The 26,569-nt window shown below is 48.2% G+C and overlaps 1 protein-coding gene across 7 annotated transcripts in view; it reads left to right on the forward strand.

Moving 5' to 3' along the window:
* The window catches only part of DAPK1 (death associated protein kinase 1), a 176,882-nt gene that overhangs the window by 96,908 nt on the left and 53,405 nt on the right, over positions 1–26,569 (forward strand). For all 7 annotated transcript variants that reach the window (XM_032392944.1, XM_032392941.1, XM_032392939.1 and 4 more), the window contains exon 4: positions 26,028–26,166. In XM_032392944.1, coding sequence (XP_032248835.1) covers positions 26,028–26,166 — 139 coding nt within the window. The remainder of the gene's footprint in view (positions 1–26,027; positions 26,167–26,569) is intronic.

A 26,569-nucleotide genomic window follows, 5' to 3' on the forward strand; every position in this document is an offset into this window, starting at 1 on the left:
ATTTCCCCTTAGGTCCATTTATCCTGTGCATCAGTTGGGTGACATACAACTATTTTTTTTTAACCACTTGATTTTTACAATTTTTTAAAATATCATATAGTTAATCTGATGCTGGAGGAGGGGTGTGCAAGTCTTAGGACGTTAACACACGTTTAAATCAGGATTCAGAATAGTCCCATCTCCTGCCCCCCAGCTCCCTTGTCTCATTCCTTTATAGTCACACAACACCTTCTGCCCCCTACCTCCTCGCAACCGCTAAGTTCTTCTGTCTTCTCAAAAATGTCCTATAAATAGAATGATACAATATTCAGCCTTTTGAGACTGGCTTCTTTCACTCAGCATATTACTTTCGAGATTCATACACGTGTGTTTCGCTCCTTTTTATTGCTGAGTGGGATTCTGCTACATGGATGCGTGTTTGTCCACTTACCCCCTGAAGGACATTTGGGTTGTTTCTAGTATTTGGTGATCATGAATAAAGCTGCTATAAACATTCACTTACAGGCTTTTGTTCGATCTCGAGTTTTCATTTCTTTTTTTTTTAAGATTTACTTATTTATTTGAGAGAGAGAGAGCAAGAGCAGGAGGGAGAGGGAGAGAGAATCTGAAACAGAGCCCCGCCAAGTGCAGAGTCCGACACGGGGCTCGATCCCACAACCCTGAGATCATGACCTGAGCCAAAACCCGAGTCAGAGGCTGAGCCAACTGAGCCACCCAGGCGCCCCAAGTTTTCATTTATTTTGGATGAATACCCATGAGTGTGTAACTGCATGTGTAATTTTATGAGAAACTGCTGAGCGGTTTCCTGAAGTGGCCGCACAGGATAGCAGTCCCTCCAGCAAAGGCTGGGAGGTCCAGGTGCCCCACCAGCACTTGGAAGTGTCGGTATTTGACAGGGTCAGCGCTAGAACTGTAGCCGTTCTAGGAGATGCAGAGTGGCACATCGTGGTGACCTTGATTAAAGGTTGAGGGAGCCCACCAAGAGTGGCCTTTAGATGGAAGGAACAGGAGAGGCCCGAGAAGACGTCCTTTCCCCATGGGGTCAGCCGCATCTTTCTCCTCCCTGAGTATTTGCCCTTCACAGCTTCCAGCACCCCTTGAGCTGATTGTCCCTGTCTTGTCACCCACCGGGCACATGGGGAGTTGTGATGGTGACGTTTATGTGTCAATGGGGGTGTCCAGACGTTGGATCCAACATTATTCCAGGTTGTGTCTCTGAGGGTGTTTCTGAATGAGATTAACGTTTGAATCAGTAGACTGAATAAAACAGATCACCTTCCCCAGGGTGGGTGGGCCTCATCCAATCAGTTGAGGGCCCCAGTAGAATAAAAGGGAACCTTACCCCTAAGAAGAGGGATTTCCTCTTACCAGATGGCCTTGGAGTCTAGGACGTTGGCGTTTTCCTGCCTTAGGACTGCATTGAACCATCGGCTCTCCTGGGTCTCTAGCCAGGTTCAGCCCACTCACCCTGCAGATCTGGAGACTTGTCAGCCTCCGTGATTATGTAAGCCAGTTCCTTAGAATGAATCCCTGCTCTCTCCACATATGTACACATACCTCCTCTTGGTTCTGTTTCTCTGGAGACCCCTGACTGATACAGTCAGAAGGAAAGTGTACCCTTGTTTAGACATCACAAGCCTGTCCCATTGGTGTATACTTACTTTGCCATGAAGAGGTGTTTTAATTTTTTTTTATTAACATAATGTATTTTTTGTTTCAGGGGTACAGGTCTGTGATTCATCAGTCTTACACAATTCACAGTGCTCACCATAGCACATACCCTCCCCAGTGTCCATCACCCAGTCCCCCAATCCCTTCCACCCCCTCCCCCCAGCAACCCTCAGTTTGTTTCCTGAGATTAAGAGTCTCTTATAGTTTTTCTCCCTCTCTGGTTTCGTCTTGTTTCATTTTTCCCTCCCTTCCCCTATGATCCTCTGTCTTATTTCTCAAATTCCTCATATCAGTGAGATCATATGATACTTGTCTTTCTCTGATTGACTTATTTCGCTTAGCATAATACCCTCTAGTTCCATCCACATCGTTGCAAATGGCAAGATTTCATTTTTTTTTTGATGGCTGCATAATATTCCGTAATAGCCAAACTATGGGAAGAACCTAAATGTCCATCAACAGATGCATGGATAAAGAAGATGTGGTATATGTATACAGAGGTGTTTTAATTTTTAATAGACAATTGAAAATATTAGGTCTGCCTGGGAGAGATAGTCATCTTCGTCTTGGAAGAAATTATTTTTCTAAGTTCTGTTAGCTTTAAGGGAAGATTAGCCATCAGTGACACATTCCATCTCTTCTTTTCTTTCTTAAGAATGCTGAGGCAGGGACGCCTGCGTGGCTCAGTGGGTTAAGCGTCTGTCTTCGGCTCAGGTCATGATCCCAGGGTCCTGGGATCGAGTCCCACATCGGGCTCCCTGTTCAGCAGGGAGCTTGCTTCTCTCTCTGCCTGCTGCTCCCTCTTGTGCTCTCTCTCTCTCTCTCTTTGATAAATAAATAAATAAATCTTTTTTTAAGAAAAGAATGCTGAGGCATAGTGGTGGTTCAGGAGAGAATCAAATGTATGAATTTGTGAGAAAATAACCCTATGATGGTATAGTGGCCACTTGTCTGAATCCCTGGGTTCAGTAATCTTTCAGTGGATATACTTGTCTGATTTATTGCTTTGGGATGAACTCCCTGGTAAGTAGAGCTTCCTTCAGGCTTTCTGATGAAACGTGTTCCCCTCCTTGAAAATTTGTGCCTGACTCCCACTTATATGTGTGAGCTGTCACCGACAGACTCCAAGCCCATCCTTACAGCTGAGGTGAAGACACCCCAAGCCACCACTCTCTTCCCTTTTTCACCAACTGCCTCCCATGACCTGGGCGGGCTACGGAAATGGCCTCTTTTCTGTCCTTTGAAGAAACTACCTGGTGTCTGTGTTAAAGGCACAGTTATCAAATCCTGGTCTAGGATCTGCCCTTTAAGAATTTTGTAAGCCTTGCAAGTAGCTTTAAAGAATGAAGTCCCCCACCCCGCAAACCTGTTCTACTGGGAAAGAATCGTTTGTTTCGCAGCCGACCTGCTGTTGCAGCTCAGCACAGCATGCACACAGAGGAGGCGTACGTGATGTCTGATCACGATTTCATGCCTTCCCCGTCCCACTGTTCCCTCGTGAAGCCATGCCAATCCGGAACTCTCCTCTGACTCTGCTGTCGCTCACCTGCGCATTGTCCCATGGGCAAGCCACAACAAAACTTTGAGGTCGGTACTTGACTCATTTCGTAACCTGTTACCTCGTAGAAAGCGAAACTAAGCTCTCAGAACTTAAAAGTCAGTGCTAATCAGCTTCTAGAATTCCATTTTTAAACTTGCTGCTTAGAAATAACTATGTATTTTAGGCTGTAGATAGTGGTGCATTTTTCTCTCTAGCTCTCCTCTGTCTAGACATGGTTCAAGCCCAACGGCCTCAGAGGTCAGAGAGGTGATGTAAGTGAGCAGGTGTGGTCTGCATGAAGCCTCAGGGTTGGGGAGGCATCGGGGAGCGGTGGGGACTGTGGCTCAGCCGGAATCCCGATGCCCCACATCAGACCAATCAGTTGATTGCTGCCGTGTGCAATTTTAGATCTAGTGTTGCCAAATCTTGTAATTTTTTCCAAGAAAAGTGTATAATCTAGGCTTTCAACATTGGCAGTTCATAGTATTCATAAACAGAAAAAATAAAACCTATCTGAAGGCCATATCTGCAGAGACCTGAGACTCCAGTCTGTTTTATTATAGCAGTTAAATATTAGTTGTGGGAGAAGCAGTGTGTGATAAATACAGTTGCAGACAGCCCAGAAGGGCAAGACACACACTTAGCATGGAAAGTGATTTTTTTTAATGTATAGTGTGGTTTAACACAGTGGTTCTCAAACTTCAGCATGCATCAGAATCTCCTGGAAGGCTTATGAAAGTGTACATTACTTGGCTGTACTTCCGGAGTTTCTGATTCGGTGGGTCTGAGTGGCACCCAAGAATTGGCATTTTAAACAAATTCCCAGATGCTGCTGCTGACGGTGATCTGGTGATCGTCTTCTGAGAAGCTGTTATGGTTGACTTGTGGCCCTCCCGGCAAGATATGTTGAAATCCTAACTCCCAGTACCTCAAAATGTGACCTTATTTGGAAACAGGATCTGTGCAGATGGATTTCGTTAAGATGAGGTCATTTTGGAGTGAGGTGGGCCCCTAATCCACTCTGGCTGGTGCCATCATAAGGAGGAGGCCGTGTGAAGATGGGGGATTGGAATGATGTGTCTATAAGCTACAAGGAGAGAGGCATGGCGCAGCTTCTCCTTCAGAGCCCTCGGGAGGAACCAAGACCACCAGCACCTTGATTGTGGACTTCAGCACCTCTGTGAGGCAGTCGGTGTTTGTTGTTTTAAACCGCTCGATTAAGTGTACTTTGTTAAGGCAGCCCTAGCAAACTAATACGCAAGTGCTAGTTGAATAGAACACTGTACTTCCTAGACTGGGAGCCCACTCACATGCTAGTCTAAAGTTCTGTAAGCAAGTCAAAACTGGAACAAAATACCTGATCACGGCGGCTCCGCCAGGCGACTAAGCCACAATGTGATGCGTAAATCTTACTCCCTGCTGAAGGCCTGGGCAGAAGAGGTGGCAAGGTCTTAACTGAAGGCAGGAGCGGACATCACCCCATCCCCACCTGCTTTGGGATCGTCATCCCTGTAGCTTTGAATCACCTATCTGAAAGTTATCATGTGAAGATTTATAAAGTAAAAATGCTCTCATTGCCATGTAAGTAGTGACATGGTGGGATGTGACAGGGAAATCAAACCTGTTTGGGTTTTCCAGTCTTACATTTTTCTCCTTATTTGTTCTGCTTGGAACTTAGAGCAGATCTTGAAATCAGAGTAGCCCTTTTCTTAGCTAGCTTGCGCACTGCACTCTCTTGCTCTCTCTTTTTGTGATAGGAAATTCAATTTAATTAGTATACTGTGGTTGTAGCCAAGTGCAGGGCATGGAATGAATAAGGCATTCTGTTAATATTTTTTGATTTAGAAATGTAAATTTTATTTATTTTTTATTGTGGTAAAAAACACATGAAATTGACCCTCTGAACCACTTTTCGGTGTACAGTACTGTTGTTTGCACACTGTTGTACAGTAGATCTCCAGAACCTTTTCATCTTTCAAAACTGAAAGTCTATACCTTTGGAATAACAACTCCCCTTATGAGCTTACTTTTTGACTCTGGCCAGGTTAATAATTGCTGGGATTCAGTTTGCTCATTGCAAACAACCACTGAGTTATATTCAAACATTAGTGCAATCTTAGGTCACTTTAGTCAGGATCCTTGTTAGAAGTTGGCTCCCTCTCTCTTTCATCGCCAAGCGGAGATGAGCTTTTTCATCATATATCAGCACGGTGTCTGTGGATGAATTCACGCCATACTGATGTTAGAGGGTCTGGAATCACAAGAGCTTTTCAAGGAGAAAATGCAGTGATTGGAGTGATGGTCTCAAGCTACCTTAAAAGGGGCAAAGTTGTGTGAAGCAGAATGCAGTTGTAGGGACATGTGTGATGCTGGTAAGTGAGGTGTCTCTGATGCTGGGGGGCCTCCAGCCCCCCAGCCCGACCTGTACCCCCACCCCTGCTCTTGGCCCCGCTCCTCTCCGGGTCCTCACAAGACACAAAAGCACACTCAGATTTCTTCAGTGCTTTTTTTTTTTTTTCTTTTCCCTTTTCCCCCCGGCTACCTTTGTTCCCTCTTCTCTGAGCTCACGCCAGCCCTTTTGACTTTTTGAACTTTTGGTTTTATTCAGAGAGGTAATTTCGAGAACTGTGCTGGGTTGCACTTTTGGCACCTTGCTCCTCAGATATCTGCTGTTAGGCAAGAGCAGAGAACCAAAGTGCATTTGGCGGCAGCCTTACCTTTCACAACAGAACAAAATTACATAAAATAGGTTCTCTTCCATTCCGGCGCTCTCTCCAGAAAGAAAACCCTGTACCTACATCTCCCCCCACACTCTCACTTCTTGCCAGCGCCGTTGAAAAGTGTTCCCTCAGTGTTTATTCAGTGGGCATTTTCGCTCACGTAAGTGGGGTATTTGGTTGCTGAAAGATCTTAGAAAATTTGGGAAAATGGAAATTATAAAAACTACATGTGGCATCTGAGCTCAAAGATGTGTTGTTTTTTTTTTTTTATCACATATTCGTTATCTGAGTATCTGGCTTGGTGTTCTCTGTGCTGTATACGTGAGTTAATCGGTATTTGCAATCTTTGCTTACCTCCAAGAAAGACCTGTGGCCGCTGAGGCCTGGTAGATGGGTAGCAGCGCGGCCTGCCAGCCAGCCTTACGAATGTCCGTAGCCCCACTGACAGGCTGGCTGTTCGTGGACCCCTCCCCAGGGACCACAGACTGCTTTATGACACTCTGGGGTAATCCACATCCCCGGGAACGGTTCGCCCTTCCTCTTGGAAGCCATGGCATGAAATCTTATTATTCTTCCTGCCTTGGTCACTAACTCCCCTAACCAACACTTTGAGAGGATGTAACAGAGGGGAATTCTGTGGGATTGTGGCTTAACTGGCCCCTCAGACATTCTTATCTCCTCTCTTGTCCTGTTGCGTCTTCCTGCGGGCCCGGTTTCTTCTCTGTGTGGCTTGGGCCATCCCAGGGACGAGTCACAGGCTCCCTGTCCTGCTTGGCTTCCTCTCTGCATCCAGGGCCCAGGTCCCTCCCAGGCCAAGGGCTGCCATTTTGGTGCTCCAGGCTCAGTCCAAACCTTGCACCTGGCTTTCCTCCGGGCTAGTCGTACGGCACCCACGTCTAGGCACACTGTGCTCAGAATTCTGGGATGGTGGACGGGTTCAGCTTGGAGACAGTAGCCTCAGGGGACTCATCCCCAAAAGGGAGAGCACCCTGACTCCAGGACCTGGGTGGCATTCCCTCCTTAGGCCAGTGTCTACAGCAGGTCAGTAGCAACCACTCCCGATCATCCTTGAGCCTCTTAGAGCCTCCTTTCTGCCTCATGTCATTGCAAAATGTTGCTTAAAAACAAAGGGAAATACTTCTAAAACAACCTGGTATTTGCTTTTTTTCTCCTAATTTATATTTCTAAGTAACCGAATATTACCTGACCTTCTCATGTTTCGTGGCTCCTTTTCTTTCCATGAGTGGGATTTGTTTTTAATGCAGTCAGAGTCACTGTAACTGCAGATGAGGGGCCGCAGGGCTCCGGGGGCGTGGTGGTCGGTATTTGCACGTGCCATCCTCAGATGCCAGTTTCATCTCCCGTCTGTGAACCAACGCAGTTCCCACGCGTGGCCGCCGTGTGACCCGAATGCTGCTGTGTGGACAAAGTTAGACGTGAGACATGGGCTTCCGGACCTGGACTTCCCTTGGTGACAGAGGTGTCCGTGGCTTTTCTCGCCCAATATTCAGATGGGGAAATTCAAGTCAAACTGATTGTTTCAGAAACATAGGGTAGAACGTTCACTTCTTCTAAGGTCCTTCCAGTTTGGTGTGGATCTTCGCCAACTGTCTGGAGAAAGAGGATGTAGGTGAAGGACGAGAGAGGCTTTTCTTGGAGAAGAGAGGGAAGCTGCGCTTCACTTGACTCTTTGGGTCAGCCGCTGTGGGGCCCCTGCCTGGCCTTACCTTATTCAGTCCTTGGATGCAGCCCCAGATTATCGTTACCAGCCTGCAGATTCAGGAAGCTGGGTCGGTTCTGTCCAGATCCAGGAGTGGGGGATTCTGATTCACAGACAATAGCTTTTCGGGGAGGAAATTTTTTTGTCTGAGTCCTAAAATTCTGCCAAGCCCCTGTAGGACTTAGCCTACAAGGCCCACTGCCCATCTTTTAAATGCTGTCATCTTTGGAGGTGGTGGGGGAGGTGAAGGACATAGAGAAGATCCCCTCAGAGCACTGAGGGCTCTCCAAGCCTGCCCCACTCACCTCCTCCTCATCTAGAGCTAGGCCAGTCACCTTGACCGTTCCCCCCAGGGCAGTGATTTTCAACTTTCAGTGGATCTAGAGCTGTATTTGTGCCTCTCAGTTTCCAACCAGTGACGTTGTAGCTTTTGGCCACTAACTTGGACTTGGAGGACCTTTCTGTTTCTCCAGTGCTGCTTCTCCGGCAGCCATGTTGTTCTTGCCCCTCATTTCTTAGCATTTCCACAATGCTAGGAAAAGGCAGAACATGTTGTAGTGCAGCTGTGGGAATAATGGAAGTCCAGGAGGCAGGATGGCTTTGTGGCAGCTTTGGTATTACAGCTCTGTGTGCATATTTGTCCCCCTCGGTATGTTTCTTTGAGGGCAAGACCGTGGCCGCCTCTGGCACACATAGCACTTAGGACTATGGTCCAATAAATGTGTGAGAGTCCAAATAGAGCAAGAAGAACATCATGATTTAAGGCAAGGGTCATGGGTGTCTCAAGAGCCAGTTGACCCCTGATGTAGATGTTTTTATTCTTGAGTTGCTGATCTACTTGCTTGGGCTTCAGGAAACCTACTGTTGACTAAGTCTTCGAGAGGGTAAGGAATAAAACCTAGACTACAATAGCCAAAAAGTAGAAACAACCCAATGTCTATCAACTGATGAATGGATAAACAAAATGTGGTCTATCCATACAATGGACTCTTATGTGGCCATAAAAAAGAATAAGGTACAAATACTCGCTACAACATCGATGAACCTTGGAAATGTTACGCTAAGTGAAAGAAGCCAGTCTCAAAAGACCATATATCGGGACGCCTGGGTGGCTCAGTTGGTCAAAAGACCATATATCATATGACTGGATTTATATGAAATGTCCAGAATAGGCCAATTTGTAGAGACACAAAATAAATTAGTGGTTACCAAGGGCAGACAGGGTAGTGGTGACAGGGAATGGGGGTGGCTACTAATGGGCACAAGGTTTCTTTTGAGATGGTGAAAATGTTCTAAAATTAGGTTGTGGTGATAGTTGCACAACTCCGTGAATACACTAAAAACCACTGAACTGTACACTTGAAGAGAGTCAGTTGTATGGTATGTGAGTTATATCTCAATAAAACTTTAGAAGACATCTCTGATGGCTCCCTACTTCCCATAGAATGAGGCCATGATCCATAGAATGGTGTAGGATGTTTAAATCCATGTCCAGCCTCCTCCTTATATCCAACCATTTCTCCTCCACGCCTTTCACCTCTGCCCCTGATGCTCAACCCACAGAGAAGCTCTTGCCTTTACTAGATTATTCCATGTTCTTACCCCCAATCCATTGTTTATGTTTCACCTCTGCCTGACATCCCAAACCTTGCCCGCCTGGAGAACTCCTACTCATCTCTCAAAGCCCAGCTCACACATTATCCTCTCTCTCTTTGGCTTACCCACCTACCCCAGTTAGATTTAATTGTTTCCTTAATGTGTGTTTTCATCACCTTTTAGAAGTGTGTTGGTTATAGCACTTACCGTAGTGTATTTTAAATGTCTATGTGTATTTCTCCTGCAGGGGACTGTGAGCTTTTCAGAGGATGTGCCAGCATTTTACTTATTTGTCTCTCTGCCTCTGTCTCACCTCTCTCTAGAGGAGGGCGTGAATACTAGCACACAGTCCATGCCCGGTCAAAGTGGTTGAAGTTGAATTTAGTCAAGGAGGCCAACGGGGAAATCCTGATGAACAGCAATGAGGGGTAGAGTAAGGACAGTGGGAATGACAAGAGGGAATGAAGCTGAAAGTTCTGCATCATTCATGATCTGCTGAAAGTAGCCTCTCTCCTGAGAACAGAACAGTTTGTCACGCTACCTGATTACCACGTTGGGCCTGAGAGCGCTGGGCCATCTGTGTGAGCTGGGTGCCTGGGATGAAGAAGGAGTAGCCTGGAAGGATAGCTGGTGGGATTCTGAGGGATGGGAACTGAGAACCTACTATGTGCCTGGCATTATGATGCTGGATGTCAGATTGTCACTGGCGTCTAGTATCATGATGACCGTCACATGGCAGGGACTCAATCAACATTTATGCAAAAGGAAAAGAAAAGAAAAAAAAAAGAGAGAGAGAAGAGGAGGAGGTGAGCTTGTCAGACAATCAGAAGTCACCTTTGCCCAGCGTAGCATTCCTCATAGAACCGACCTTGCTCAAATCCTGGCATGGTCCCAGGCTGACTATGCCGTTGAAAAAGAGATCCAGATCTCAGCTCCATCTTTCTTAGAGGCCTCAGGTGGGGGTGGTTCTCTGCTCTCTGCCTCCTCTTCCAAAAGAGCAGGGTTCTAGGCTCCCCCCTCTGCCAAGGTGTTCAGTAGGAGGCACTCAGCTCCGTGCCTGGCTTCTGCCAGTGGCTAGAATCTTTAGTGCTCCTGGAGGGAAACTGAGGCAGGAGATGGTCTGATAGCTTCTCTACCTGCTGAGCGAATGTCCTCTCACCTTTCCCACCTCTTCCTCTTCCAACTCTGCCTCCTCCTCCTCAAATCCATCCTCGGACACAAGGGAAGGACCACTCTGCTTTAAGCCCATTTTCAGTCACAGCTTTCCGTGTCTCAGGAGGTGGCTCAAGGACCCCCGATCTGATGGGCCAGTGGTCTGTCATCCTGGGATTTCCACGTCGTTAACAACAATTAGCAGCTTTCGTTTGAGGCCTTTGGGCTGGATTGTCAGAGAGGATAAACCCGGTCCAGGAGTGGGAGGAGCGCTGGGTCCCTGTGCTTCCCTAGATAATAGCCGTCCCTTGTTTTCAACTAGACGGGACTGATTGATTTTGGAATAAACCTCCATCTATGGCTGTACCAGCTTGGTGGACTTCCCACTGGCCTTTTGTTCCAGCACCTGTTACAGTGGCCAGGCTGAAGAGATGTCTGGCTGCCCCGGCTTTTCCGTTTGCCCCCGTTTTGCTTGGCTTCATTATTTCTCTGGGTCTCCAAAGCTTGGATTGAAGCCATTTAAGTAAAAAGAGGATGGGTATATGCTGTTGAGTTGATTTCCCTTTATGCAAGCAATCTGTGTGGACCGATTGGAAGCGGAACTGGTTTCTCCCTCAGCCCTTCGTCTCCCACCCACATCCCCACCATCTTGCCCATGGCAGTGCTTCTCATCCCTTGTCATGTCATGCCAGTGTGCATTGCACGTGGTCATTTGTTCAGAGCACGGAGCGGGGGCGGGGGGGTCAGGGCGGGGCAGGAAACAGCTGAGGCTCTTTGTGGCTGGAGACAGCCACCCTGAAGGTCCAGCCAGGCACCTCTGGGCTCCATCCAGCCCCCCGAGGGTTGGGGCCCCTGCACCTCTACACGCTTGTACCCTATTTGTGGTACCTAGGTCGGCAGGCTCGGCCGTTGAGCTCTGGGACGCCATACCAGAAGACCACTTGTGGCCTGTCTCATGGGCTCCCTGCCTGCACCGGCCCAGCCAGGGATTCCTCCCTCCCTGAGGCCAAGTGTGCCCAGCATTCCTGCATCTCCTGGCCACCGTAAACGTCCCAAGGACGGCACCGTCTTTACAGTCAGCCTCCTGTGTATCACCTTCATTGTTGGTGTGGCATTTCCTGAATGTTCTCCAGGATCCACATCTCTCTTGAAATGTAGGGCCCATGACTGTCTGCGGTCCTCAGGATGTTGGCCAGTGGGGGATAGGCCTTGTGCTTGAGTTTCTGAGTCCACACTGCATTCCCTGCACTCGCGTTAAGGGTCTACTCTGACCCCGCGCCCCCTCTCTGGCACGCCAGCATCTGTTTTTTCCTGTCTGAATTTGCTTGTAATTGCACCTGGCGTGGACGCTGCTGACTCTCCCGCTCTACCCTCCCTTTCTTCTTCCCCACCACCCCCATCAGAACGGAGGCCTGGGTGGCTCCAGATCCAATGCTTCTCATCGCTCAAACCCAGAAACCTGAGATTCTGCAAGCGTCCACACCAGGCTCCCAACACGGTCCTTTCTTGCACATTATTACCTCTCTTCAAGGGCTTCCTTTGCTCTCATGGAATTATTTGGAAAGCACACTGAGCCATTTTCTATGAAGGTTTTCATGCCTGTGGTCTTCCACTTCTCTCCTCCTTCCCTTCCTGAACTGATGGACTCCATTGTTTTTGTTTGTTTCTAGAAGTTTTCTGGAAGCTCTAAACTGGTTTTATCACTTTGGCGTATTTGTATGCTCCCTCCTCCATCCGTTCCTCTTTCCCATGTCGCTTCTCTCTCTATTCAGTATGGAAACAAAACTTCAAGTAGGGAATGAGAAAACAAGCAAGTGCTCAGAGTTGGGGGTGTGGGGAGGGAGCTGTGGCACACGGGAATTCACCGTAGGAGTGATGACCACCCACATGAGACATCCCGTAGGTGTGACATGTCACCCCATTGCCCGATCACCCAAAAAACAACCATCAGTGTTTTCTTCTCCAGAGAAGAACCAACCACGTCTCCGAACCAATAGCATGTTTTCACGAGTTGCAATCATTTTGATCTAGTCAATGGGCAGAGGGCAAGTTGATCCTGTTCCCTGAAAGAGGAAGAGAAATAAAATTGTTTTGGGTTTGTTGGCTTGTTTTATAAATGCCTCATTATATTTCTCATAAAGCTTCTTCAATTAAAAAGAAAAAGAGTGGTTTTTTTTTTTTTTTGGTGGGGGGGTTGTTTTGGTTTTTTAGTACCTTGTCTAGCTGAAAACCACAGCCTCCTATTTGAAAATCTGCCTCAGCACACTGTGGCTCCATTATTCCGGTCTTGAATTTGAGCATGCCATCATTTAAGCGAGGGGTGGATAATCCTGTCAGGGAGCACTCGGACTGGAGCACAGCTGCTCTTTCGGCTGTGGCCACAGCCCCCAGCACCTTCTTCACTACTGGGAAATGCAGTCTGCTCCTGCCTGCTGGTATTGATAAATCATGATGCATTTTTTCGTTACCAACCCAGCATTCTCCTTCTGTCTCGGGTACTAAAAAAAATAGTCCTGATTCTGCTCTTTCATCAGTGAATGAAAGTGATTGCTTTAAAATCTGCATTTTCCCATAGAGACCATGCTTTGATCCAGCTTCGCGGATTAGTCCCTCATGATGATAGAAGACCAGATTTTTGAAGCAAGGGACCTTGGAGATCCCAACTCAATTCCAAAATGTGGGTCTTTCTACAAGATTGGAACCTTCCTTTTCCTGCCACAGCCAGAAGTCATGGGTTTGGTCCCTCACACACAAAGCATACATCCCCAAAAGCATATAGACCCGCTCTCTATTTATTATTCAATACCATTTCAGGCTTTCTTGCCAAGGACAACCGTCTGTCCCCCTTGAATCATGGAAGCCCCATGTCTGCCAGGATACAAAGGAACTGAAATAAAATTTGTAGTTCCTGGAGAGTTTGAGGATCAGACAGAGCTGCCCAGATGGAGGGGTTACATGGTGGACTGGAGGCGGGTTGGGAGTGGAGGTTTGAGACAAGTTGGGGCTTCTGTGGAGGTTTCTGGACATCAAAGCAGAAGGATTTTTGACGTTTGCTGAGCAACTACTACATGCCCTGCTCTGTGCTAAGTGCTTTTCATTTCATCTCGCTTAATGAAGAAGCCACAAGAAACATCAGCCTCTTTAGAAAGCTTGGTCTGAAAAGCAAAACCTGTAAGATAAGGAGGTGAACCATTTCCCCTATACCTGGGAGGAAACTCCAGCAGCTGTATTTTTTCTGAATAATTGCCATTCATGGAGGACATTTATGTGCCAGGCATTGAGCTGAGTACATTATAAATGGCATGTCATGTAATCCTCACAGAAGCCCAAGGAGGTGGGGTTCTGAAGCCTCCTTTCTGGGTGTCTTTTGCTTTATAACAAACCACTCCAAAGCTTAATGACTTAAAATGGCAACGGTCGTTTGTTTTGATCGCGGATCTACGATGTGGGCATGGGTTGTGCCAGCTCATCTCTGCTCCCTGGAGCATCAGCTGGGCCACCGCGTGGGGCTGGATGGTCCCCTTCCCAGGCAGCTCCCTCATCTGAGCGGCAGGGTGGTGCTGGCTGTCGGCTGGGAGTTCAGTCAGGGGTGCTGACTCTGCTCGGTGTGCACCACTCCCAGAGCTGCTTGGGGTCACCCATAGCGTGGTAGCTGGGTTCCTAGGCCAAGTATTCCAAACAGGAAATGGAAGCTCTCAGCGTCTTAAGACTGACACAGCATCACGTCTTCCATCTTCCGTTGGTCAAGCAGACACAGAGCCTGCCCAGGTCCGAGGTGAGGAGAAAGAGACCGGCTTTCAGTGGGTCATGTAAGAATTTGCAGCCATCTTTATTCTACCAGACGCCCAGAAAGGTGAAGTGCCTTACCCCGGGTCACACAGCTAGCACACGGGTAGAGTCCCCGTGTTCCGCTTATTATGGATTCTTTGACACTCCTGAATTGGCCAGAGCGCCTGACTGACCTCATTCCAGACTTCCGTACCTTTTCCTGCCATTGACTGGGCCTGTGCATCAACCTCACCATAGCTGCAGACACCCAGGAAAGCACATTCTAGAAACATTCCTAAATCACTTCACTTGGATTTGGAATTGACTTTAGGAGCAACCCCAGCAGAATCCTAGGCTTGAAAACAAAAGAGCCGGGGGTGTGTGAGACCCATCTTTAGATTTGGGAATGAAGATGTGTAGGTCACAGAGTGTCTTGTGTTCTGTGACCATGTTGTTCCTGAGCAGGGCTTGGCAAACTACAGCCAGTGGGCCAAAGCCTGCTGCCTATTTGTGCACAGCTCTGGAGGGGGAAAAAAAAATGGCTCTACATTTTTAAATGGTTGAAGGAAAAAGCAAGAAGACTATATAGCAGAGTTGAAAAGTTGCAACAGAGACCAAATAGTCTACAAAGCCTCTGACAGAAAAGTTCGTTGACCCCTGTTCTAGAAGGCAGGATCGGGACCTGTGTTACCAGAGCTAGATTTCAGGTCTACATGAGAAGGACTTTTCTGACTAGAGTCGTCCGTGAGGAATAGCAGCTCACAGCTGAAGGTTATGCAGACAGGTGGCGGAGCCGAGGATGCTATAGATCTGTGGTGTGCTGGAAAAAAATGTGTAACAGCCGGCTCTCCAGGCAAGGGAAGCCTTGATTTGTAATGTTTGTCTATTTCTATGGTACAAATCCCACCGTGGCCAGTTTCCAGTTCCAACTTGATGTCACTCCAGGCAGAGTGGGGAGGAGACGCATGTAAGCTGCTCTCGGAGCCCCAGTTTACCACCGCGACAGGCTCAGGGGATCGACAGCATGGCATGCTGCCCCTCAGGTAGCTCCCGGGCTAGGGACACACATGGGTTTGGGGAGGAACATCAGTGCTGGAAAAGCCTTTGAAATTCCACCCGCCTCTCTGGGCTCACAGGCAGCCCTTGTTAAAATCTGCAGACGCGGGAAGATGAGGACTTGCCCCGGCTCCCTCGCTGCTAAGCTCCACCTGCTGTTTCATTGTGTGCACATTTGGTTTCGAAAATCTTGATTTCTGCAAAGAGTGATAAGTTTGAGTGCATCCAAATTTAGAACTTGTTTAAAGCATCACTTTAAGCAAAGTTAGAAGACAAATGACAGATTGGGAGAAAACACTGGGAATCTAGAAGAGATCGAGGTTTAGAGTCGAGAGGATGATGGAACACTTATCAGTTGAGTAAAATTAAGAAACGGTTGACAGTCCAGTAGGAGAATGGGCAGAGAGTGTGGACGGTTTACACTCACGCAGATACAAAAGGCTGATCAACGTGAAAAATGAGCAGTCTTTTGATCTGAAAGAGCAGCTGTCTGTCTCACTGCTAGCAGGGACACGTAGGGTACGGCAGCGAGTCATTAATGTCATCCACTGGATTGGCCCAAAGTAATAATACTAAGCACAGGCGTTGTGTGCTTGGTATTATACAAGCCACATCACGTTCGCCAGCTACAGCTGGAGGAGGATAAATCGAAACTGAAAACAAGCACATCCCAGGGCGCCTGGGTGGCTCAGTCGGTTAAGCATCTGCCTTCGGCTCAGGTCATGATCCTGGGGTCCTGGGATCGAGCCCCGTGTCGGGCTCCCTGCTCGGCGGGGAGTCTGCTTTTCTCTCTGCCCCCCACCCCCCACTCATGCTCTCTCTCTCTCTCTCTCGCTCTTGCTCTGCACTCTCTCTCAAATAAATAAATAAAATCTTTAAAAATAAATAAAATAAAAACAAGCATATCCTATGACCTAGAAATTCCAAATCAGGCTATGCATCTGAGGGTCTAGAAAAACCCTTACATCTTTAGGAGGCAGGTACACACAAAAAAAATCATTGCCTCGTAGTTTGTGATCGTGAAAAATTAGAAACAACATAGAGCCCATGAGCCAGGGAATGGCCAAGTAAACACGGGTCTGACATCCCCATGGCTGTCGGGCAGCACACAAAGGAGCACGCAAGAGCTCGTACCAACGAGCATTGCCAAAGCGAGGTAGCAAGCTGCAGAATGATGTGCATATACTCTGATACCATTTATGTCCTTAAAATGTAGTGCTGTGCAGTTCACAGAATATACAGAGAAAGTTCTGGGGGGCTACTCAGCATATTCAAAGTAGTGTACACTTCGGAGGAGGTGGAGAGGGAGAGGGCCCGGACTGGGGAGGAGGGCGATAGTCAGAAGGGACTTCAGTTTTATATATGGCTGTTTTAATTTTTCTTAAGGAGAATATGTATTTCTTCTATAATATTTTTAAGAGACCAATTAAAGGGGCACCTGGCGGTGGCTCTGTCGGTTGAGTGTCGTATTCTTGGTTTTGGCTCAGGTCGTGATCTCAGGGTCGTGAGACCGAGCCCTGCATCGGGCTCCGCACTCAGCGTAGAGTCTACTTGAGACTCTCCCTCTCCCTCTGCCTCTCCCCCCGCCCCCCGCACCATGCTCGCGCTCTTTCTCTCTCTCTCTTCCTCTCTCAAATAAATCAATCTTAAAAAAAAAAAGAGAGACCAAGTTAAAGTTCTGTTCTGCCCAAATGGAGTGGCTTCTGTAAGAGAATGTGCCAGCTCCCTGGGTAAGCACAGACCTGCTAGGTTGGCCATGTGGGGGGCTGCAGGGCAGGACAGGGCAGTGTCCGGGTGTGGGGGTCACTTTGGCCCTTGAGACTGAACTTCCCTTGAGGAATGTCCCTCATCACCTCTCTCACCTCCACACAGGCCTTGGTATTCCCTTCATGCTCTTGACTGACTAAGCAAGGAACCACTTTGTCTGAAATCTTTTGTTGCACTGTCTAGACGGGACCATGTTAAAGAAGAGAAATAGTCACAGTAAGCGGATGGTGTTGGGGTGGGACTGCCAGCACTTCTTCCTGCTTGCCTGCACCCACCTCCCCCCTCAGCACACACTTTCTCCCGTCGTCCCCCTCGCTGCCCTCAAGTACATCTGACTCCTCTGTGTCCAGACCCAAGGAAACGGAGCCGAGGCCCACCTTCCAACTTAAATGTCTAAGAACCCACCTCTTCCCCAGGTTTGTGGCCTCAGGAACGTCTCCTCATTTCAGGGAAACCCTGTTTTTTGTTTTTTGTTTTTTGAAGATTTTATTTATTTATTTGACAGAGAGAGAGAGACAGCGAGAGAGGGAACACAAGCAGGGGGAGTGGGAGAGGGAGAAGCAGGCCTTCCGCCGAGCAGGGAGCCCAATGCGGTGCTCGATCCCAGGACCCTGGGACCATGACCTGAGCCGAAGGCAGATGCTCAACGACTGAGCCACCCAGGCGCCCCGAAACCCTGCTTTTTAACCACAGTGAGTAGCCTCACGGCCACGTCAGAATCCCACCCCATAAGCTGGTGTCTGGACGAGAGACACAGAGAGTAGCTCACGGGTTTTCCTCACACAGACACCCGTGACTAAGTGGAGTGGAGGTCAGGGACAGCTGCCTGGAATATTAATCCAAGTGCCGGGTGCCAGACGCTCATATCCTAAGTCATATTTTTCTCCTTTCATCCCTAGTAGTAATAATGAACAGTAGGTATTATTATCCCCATTTTATAGACAAAGAAACTGTCTCTTGAAGTAACTTAACCCATCTGAAGTCACAGAGCCCAGATCGAAACCCAGAATGCCTGCCTCCAACGCCTTTTACCCTTGGAGTGACGTTCTTCCCGTAGGGATTTCATTCTAGAAACCCTCAGAAGGTTCCTCCCTGCTTTCGGCACCGCCTCTCTGGGTAGAGTGAAACATCACTCCCCCCCATGAACTTTGAGTGTCAGGCATGCTGTTCCGTGAGAATCCCCAGAACTCCTTTTAAGTTGTTCCTTGAACTTGAATTTGAGGTGAAAACAGAAAATGTATTTTCAGAGACAGCTTATGTTTTGGATTCAAAGGAGGCAGGGCTAATTCAGAGGAGGTGTGAAGATCAGGAACTCCTTTGATGCTATTTATAAGGTACCTTGGGGGCAACACGGTATATAAGCAGAGAATGGTGTTCTCAGGCCCCCAGTCTACCGCAGGCCTTAAATCTTAAACCTATTTCGCAAAATCGAGAAGGAGGGTATTGTGTTTACCTTTCCCTTCGGATTCCCAGCTTCAGTTTTGCATTCCCCAAAGTCCTCAGTTACCCAGGGGAATTCAGTTGGAAGGTGAGAGGTGAGAGTGTGAAAACCCTCCAGGGCTTCCCCTAGATTAACAAGAAAGAACATTCTGCAGGGAGTGAAGACAGTAGAGGCAGGAAGTGGCTGGGCACTTGCCCTCGACCTTCACATCACGTCCGCCAGGAGAGGTCCACCACATCTCAGAGTGTCGGGGGAATTACATTGGGACAGGACCAGATATGCATTTCTCCCCCCACATTTTTCGGACTTGGATTAAAAGTTTTTGTAACAGTGCGTGAAGGAACCCTTCCTTCCTAGGAGAATCTGAAAGTGAGGCTAATGAAAAACATTAGTGGATTCTAATTACCCTCACCGAGTCTCATTTGCTCTAGCCATCCTGTAACGTTTTGTTTGCAGCCTGTGAGCAGCTTCTGCCTATTAGGGGTTGGATTGTACCCACCTCCTGAAAAAAAGAAAAGAGATATGTTGAAGTCCCAACCCCTAGCACCTCAGAATGTGACCTTCTTTGAAAATAGAGCCTTCATGGATGTTGTCAAGGGACAATGAAGCCACTAGGGTGGGTGCTCATCCAGTCGGGCTGGTGTCCTTATAAGAGGGGAAATTGAGGCACAGACACAGACATGCATAGAGAGAAGGCCATGTGAGGGCTGAGGCCCGGAGTGAGTGGTGCTTCTCCAGACCGAGGACACCAGAGGTTGCTGGCACACTGCTAAGAGCTAGGAGAAGCAAGGAAGATCCCTCTAGAGGGTTCAGAGGGAACACAGTGCTGCCAACACCTTGGTTTCAGACTTGGAGCCAACAGAACTTGAGATAAGAAATTTCTGTTAGTTGGGCCACCCCGTTTGTTGGTGTGGTCCTAGCTAATTGATACAACTACTATACCTCACCCCCATAAAATACACATTTAGGTGAAGTAAGACCGAGAATTTCAGTTCGTCAATCATAGGTAATGTGACATGTTTTCCAAAGATGATTGCAACATCCTCTCCTGTCCTACATGCTGTCTAGAGCCTTGAAGTTCCCCCATCAAGAGATGAATTCTAAACCCCCTCCTGTTGAATCCGGAGGAGCTTTCAACTTGCTTTTAGTGTTGTATGGCTGCTGAAGCAGCTTCCACCCTGCTTGCTGGGACACTGGCCTGGAGCCCGGAACTCCCATGTCAACAGTCTCCTTGTCTTGAGTCCGCCATGCTGTGAGGAAGCCCAGACCAGCCCAGGTGGAGAGGCCGCATGGAGCCATGAGTTTACGTGGAGAGAGGTGCCCAGACAGTCCCCCAGGCGGTCCAGCATCCCTGTGCTGTCAGCCGCAGCTCCTGTCTGATTGCCACCCCTGTGACAGACCTGAAGCCGGACCTCCCCAGCCAAGCCTTCCCAGATTCCGGATCCATAGAAACCGAAGGAGATAAGAAAATGATTATCATGCTTAAAGGCACTAAGTTCTGGGGAGATGTGTTGCCCAGCACTAGATAATTAGAATAGTTAGCGTACTCTGTGCTTTGCATTGGTTGCTTTCCTCTAATTTTAATTTAAAAAATACATTGTATTCTTACTTCTGATTAAATAGATTTGTATTTAGAACAGATGGAACACAACTGCAAAATATCAGTGGCTTAACGTAGTAGGATTTCTCTCTCACTCAAAGTACAATGTGGATGTTGCAGGTTGGATGGCTGTCCTCCAGACAGTGACTCAGGGATCCATATTCTTTCTTCTTAATATCTCTGCTGCCCCTGGTCCCCCTTGGGGTCCTCTGCTGGGTCATTAGTGTTCAGGTAGCCAAAGAGAGAGGGGAGAGAGTGAGCGGAGGATAGTACAGGATATTACAGAGGCCAGGCCTGAAAGAAGGAAGTAGGAAGTAGATTCTAGGAAATTGTATTTTTGCCATATTCCCCCAGTTACGATGCACAGGAAGGTCAGAGAGTCACTTGGCCCAATTGTTCAACCCTCTCATTTTACAGATGGCAAAGTTGAGGCCCGGAGCAGTGCTGGGAGCTCCATACTTTCCTCCAAGTCACCCACAGCCTAGGGCCAGAGCCAGGGTTGGGGGCCTATGTGCTAAGGTCCCTCCAGTCCTCCCTCTTGCCATGCCACCTCCCAGGGCCAGTGTGATAGCAGGCCAGGACCCCGGGAGCGTGCCCTGAATTGTTCCAGTGGCTCCCCATTCACCATATGGGGAAACCAGCCCAACACTGATGAATCATAGCATTTGCCTTGAGATACCTCATCAGGTGTAGTTAGCTTGTAGCCAAGAGTCCCTTACAGTTTAGCTTATGACCAGATCTAGTCCAGAACACGTCCTGCTATATCTTGGACAATTACTAGCCAAAGTCAGGGACCCTGAATAGTATTATAATTTAGAAATTGGAATTCTGTAATAATGTCTCTGTCACTCTGAAGGCCCCCTTTGTTTTTAAAATTCTAATGTATCCTAACTACATTCCATGATGGCTGCCTTTTAGGGGAGGCATTGGCGGTAGAGGAAGGCATGAGGAGGAGAAGGAACCTTCCTACCTTCCAGCTTTCTTGGTGAACACAGCAATGCTTATTAGCATGCATTTCACACAATTTCCATGATAATGCTATAATTTCAAACACTCTGAGTCAAAGACCTAATAAAGGAGGTTAGACTTGCTTTCTCAATTTGCTGCACAGATTGCGCATCTCTCCCTCCCCATCAATCTTCCTTCTCCTAAGCAAAATGTAAAATTTGGAACAAAGGGTGGAAATACCAAGGTTTTGACTGATCTTACTAACATTATCCTGCTGTTCGCCAACAACATCGTAAGCATTTGCGTTCTGGTTCTAAGCATGTATATGGAAAAAAATCCTCCGGTCACTTTCAACCTTCTGAGATTTGAAGAACAAATGGGGTAAATTATCCAATGATGCTTATCGTGCCCCCAAACCTTCACTGAAGTCATTTAGTGTTGCCTTGATTAATGACTAAATATTTGATAAGCTATATTTAAAATTGATGGCTAGAACATCTGCCTTCCCGTACTGGTGTGAAGGAGAATGTATATATTTGTAATGGCCTTCAGGGCACCACGGAGCCAGTGATGGGTCCAGGCGCAGTGAGATGGGGGCCCTCCCAACACTGCTGAAGCCCAGCTGAATGATCCCCTGGATGAGCCACAGCATGGACCTTACCATGAACACCATGAGGTTTGAACAGGGCCTGGAGAAGGGTGGCGGAGAAATCAGAGATGATTCATGCCTCCTTCCTCTCAGTCTTGGTCAGGCACCACCACTTTGCGGGCTGGTCCCTCACTCTCCTTCACTCTGGGGCCTCCAGGGTTGTTCCTGGCTCTCACAAATGTGGTCAGGAAGCACTGTGGGAGTTGAGTTGCTCAAGACAGGAAGACTGAATAGGGCAGGAGGTGAGCAGGCCCAGGGAAAGGCAAACCTGGTTTCTGTTGGCCGAACCAAGTGAACAGACCCAGTTCAAGATAGTGTTCTGGTCATCTATTGCTGTGTAACAAACTACCCCCAGATCTGGTGGGAGGCAGGATAGGTTCCCAGGGAAGCAGACTTTGAGATGGAGAAGAGTGTGCGAGATGTTTATGAAGAACTGCCATTAGGATCAAGACATGGAACGGAGGGGAAGGAGCAGTTGAGTGCAGAAGAGGCCATGCTGCCTTGCAGCTCAGTGGCAGCCCCGGCTGGCCCAACAGAAAGTTCTGAAGGACCCTTAGAGTTGCCCCAGGTTGAGGTGACCTGACCTTTATGTCAGGGTAGGCCACCTATTTTTATAAATAAAGTTTTATTGGAACACAGCTACACCCCTTCATTTACATATTGTCTGAGGCTGCTCTCTCCTTACTTGGGCAGAGTTGAGTAGTTGTGGCAGAGCTCTATGGCCCCCAAAGCCTGAAATATTTATATCTAGCCCTTCATAGAAGTTTCTTCAGCCCAGCTTTATGTTCCTATGCTCAGCAGCCCCTGGGCGTGACATTGGGCAGCAGCTTCCTGCAGAGGCAAGCTCTGGTGTCCCCACGGTAGTCAGCTAGCAGGTCCTTCCTCCACGGGGAGCATGGGTGTGCTCACCGTGTCCACCAAAGCAGATTGAAATGACCATTTTATTTTGCACACGATTTTGTGAGTCAGGAATTCTAGAAGGGCTCAGATGGAGAGTCTGACTTCGATGGTGTCAGCTGGCCTGGAGGATCCACTTCCAAGATGTCTTCCTTGCTTAATGCTCCTCGGCTTCTTTCTCTGTTTATGGGGCGTCCCATCTTCCAGTGTTTCGTCGTACCGCATGAGGTGTTTTTGTTATCATCGCACTTCTTCGTGAAGGCTTCAGCATGTGGTAGCCACAGGCCTACGAAGACCCACACCGAAGCTGGCGCGGAGTCACTGCTCTGTCTTACTGGTCAGAGCGGCCGCAGGATCTGGTGAGATTCAAGGTGGCGGAGCCCCAGAGGCGCAATCACAGCTCAGGAGAGCGGGTGGCAGGACATGCTGTGGCGCCATCCTTGGACAATACAGAATGTCTCAGTGGGCCGGTAGCTGGCTCGTCCAGGTCACGGAGCTCTTTGTGCCTCCCAACCCCACGGTCACCATCATCCCGGGGGTGGCTTGAAATGGCCATGAGAGGAACAGGACACCTCGGGAATGGAATGGACTGGGCCTCGTCCCCACCCCCAACCCCAGAGAGCCCATTGTTAAACATGGACCAGCATACCACTGCCGCTGTGGGAGGGCTTTCAGTTTGAAACCAGATGAGAAGAAAAACAGTATTTATTGAGCGCCAAGGGCTCTCCATGCCCTGGCACCTCAGAACAACTCTGTGGTGTGCGATTGTCCCTTATTTTACAGAAGAGCAGTCCCAGGCTCAGCAAGGTTGGGTAATGGGGCAGGATTTGAACTGGGGTCTCCTCAGCCCCTGCTGTCCTGCCCCACAGAGCCTAGAGCCCTCAGGAGAAGGAAACGAGTTGCTCTTTACTGACCCAAAGGAAGCTCAGGTCCGATGTGAGGTGGGGAAAGCTGCCTAAGAGCAAAGGAACAAAGGCCTTGCCTGGAGCCACAGTGGGACCCAGGCCCCCGCCCTGCACTGCGGTTTTGGGTACTAGCAGGTTCACCCCATCTCCAGGCATCCAACCCCAGCCACTTCTCACTGTCAGGAAACTTCCGATGTGTCCAGAGGCACAAGTGGTCTGTGTGAGCGAGCAGGAGTGGGGACACCCCTGAAGGCGGGACAGGGTGAGGCAAGGCTGGGCCGGCCCCCACAGTCCCAGCAGCACCCCCTTCCCGGGAGCGCAGTGGTTGGGCCAGACAATGGACTTGAGGGGGCGGGAGAGGGGAGAAGCAGGACGGGAAGGGGGTTTTCATGTTGGACCCCTGGGGCAGGTGGCATGGCATTCGACAGGGACAGTGGTGACCCTCCTTCAAATGACACCCATTCTGCTTACTGACCGCAGCCTCCTGACGGACTTGCTAGTCTCTTCGTGTATATTTATTACCTTCTGTTGGTCAAATCCTCAAAGGACTAAGTCCTATGATACCTGTCTGGTGAGAAAATGAGGCCCAGTGTGAAGGCGTAAGCTTCCAGCTGCAGAGTTAAGATGTGTACCAGGTGCGCCAACTCTGGACCTTACCCCACCACGCGGTCCATGGCAGCGCTGGCCAGAGATAAGGAAGCACCTAGATATAGAGCATCGTCCTCAAAATTACTTGGTTCATCATTTCCCATTTTTCCCTCCCTTCCCCCCCCCCAGGGTTGAAGGAATCCCTCTCCCTGTTTTGTTGGTTTTAAGAGGAATAAGAAGATAGAAAAGTGAGGAGTGGTGGGCTCCCAGTGCAGAATTCATGGCCAAGGGCTCCGTGGAGAGAGGAGGGCAGCAGGCCCCCAGGGTACAGGCAGGGAGGCCCCTACCGTGGGAGTGTCGGTCAGTGCTGCCTGTAGACCTCTGCCATCCAGGCAGGGCTCCTGGCCTTCGTGGCTGGCTCAGGCTCTGGGGCCCGTGGCAGGTCTGTATGAGCCCTCTGCTCGGGTCCCGGGAGTCACCTCGCCTTTCAGATAAACATCCAAATGCTAAATATCAGAGGGATGCCATGCATCAGGAGAATGCAATTAAAACTTTGAAAAATGGGGGCGCCTGGGTGGCTCAGTTGGTTGAGCGACTGCCTTCGGCTCAGGTCATGATCCTGGAGTCCCGGGATCGAGTCCCGCATTGGGCTCCCTGCTCGGCAGGAAGTCTGCTTCTCCCTCTGACCCTCCTCCCTCTCATGCTCTCTGTCTCTCATTCTCTCTCTCTCTCAAATAAATAAATAAAATCTTTAAAAAAAAAAAAAACTTTGGAAAGTGTTCCTCACTTTTGAGTGTGCTAAGGATCACCCGGGACACTGGTTAGATATTCTGCGTTTCTCGGTCCCCACTCTCGGAAACTCTCAGGCAGCAGGCTGGAACAGAGGTCCAGAATCTGCATTTTTAAAAGGCCCCAAGCAATCCAGATGCTAGTGGACCTGGGGCCAGGCTAAGAAAAACAACTTAGAGAGTGAAGGGGCAGGATCTGACCCCTTTCTTGAAGACGTCGGCTTTCTTGTCATTAGAGTTTAATCTCGTAAGCACCGGTTTTCTTTTCTGGATGTGGAAGTGGTAGGTATGTTTATGGAGCTGTCTTGCCAAAAGAAAGATAATGAACACAGCATTTATGTGCATAATTGCAGTTAATTATTATGTAGTGAATGTATGGTTAAACTTGAGAAAAGATGAACTTATAAAAACTCTTATTAAAAGTTCCCTGTTATTTGCCATTAATTACTGCTGTGGATTTCTTCAGGGAATTTGTTCGCTTATTCACCGGCTAACAAAGTTCTGAGCTCTTGCTGTGTGGCTGGCACTGTGTGAGCCCCGGGGGACAGCCATGGGCTGACCTCTGTCCATCAGGGGTTTACAGTCTGGCCAGGGAGACTGATTCATAAATCCCTAAACAACCCTCGTGCATTTCAAATTTGCTTATGTTTATTCTTACTAGGAAAGGTATTTGTTAAATTCATTACTAAATGTGATTTTTTATAAATATACAAGGATTTATATATAAACAGATACAAAATAACAATAAGAAAACTCTTGTAGGCCATATGTTGTGATTTGGGGCTTAAAAGAATTGATTAGCGCACAGATTATGAACTTTCCAGGCACTCTCTGACTGCACGAGGAAGATATGTTTTATAAATTCTACACAGAGTTGGCTTATCATTTTGTTTTGTTTTTAAATCAGTGAGTTAAGACTTCACCCGTATGTATGTGTAAGTAAGATGTTTTAAAGATACATTCCTCCCCCCATCACACCTCTGCTCCCTGCCCTCACCTGTGAACATAGCACACGAGGAGGTTGGTACCCAGGTGCTTCCCAGCACAAATGTACCTGAAGGCAGAATTCCCAACTAGTGGTGAGAAACATGGAGAATTCTGGTTCCTCGCTTAGTTCCAGCTTGTTCTTATGCCATTCTCTTGCCTGAAATTTGAGCACACCAGTGGTCTACACAAGGGAAACCAGACTGTCCCCAGTAACGTCTGCTTCCTGGTTTTCAGAGTTGCAGGTGGTGAGCTGTTCGACTTCTTGGCTGAAAAGGAATCTCTGACTGAAGAGGAAGCAACCGAGTTTCTCAAACAAATTCTTAATGGTGTTTACTACCTGCACTCCCTTCAGATTGCCCATTTTGATCTTAAGGTATGTTTTGCTGAGTGTAAGCTAGAGAGAAGGTTATGTAAATCACAGCATTGGTTGGTTGTTTGTTAAGAAAAATTGAGGCATCTGAAAGACATACATTTTTTTTTTTTAATCCTGTATGGGTGTAACAGATGGAATTAGGAAGATAAATCAGCAGGTATGTAGTGCATAGCTACTCAAGGATTCCTGACCCTTTGTGGGATAGAGCCTGAAGATGAATGATTACATTCAAGAATCCTTGGGGAAGAAGCAAAGGGTTTTACCAGCTGGCTCTCTAAGCAAGGGGGCTGCTGTTGGTTATGGGGTGTTTTCAGCCTAGAGTGGCCACTGGCTGCCCAGTTCCCAGGCCCTGTAGCTGTAGGGCATGTAAGGAGGAAGATGTCTTGATCTGTCTTCTCCCTCT

Source organism: Phoca vitulina, unplaced genomic scaffold (genome assembly GCF_004348235.1).
Source record: "Phoca vitulina isolate PV1807 unplaced genomic scaffold, GSC_HSeal_1.0 scaffold70, whole genome shotgun sequence".
Lineage (NCBI taxonomy): Eukaryota > Metazoa > Chordata > Mammalia > Carnivora > Phocidae > Phoca > Phoca vitulina.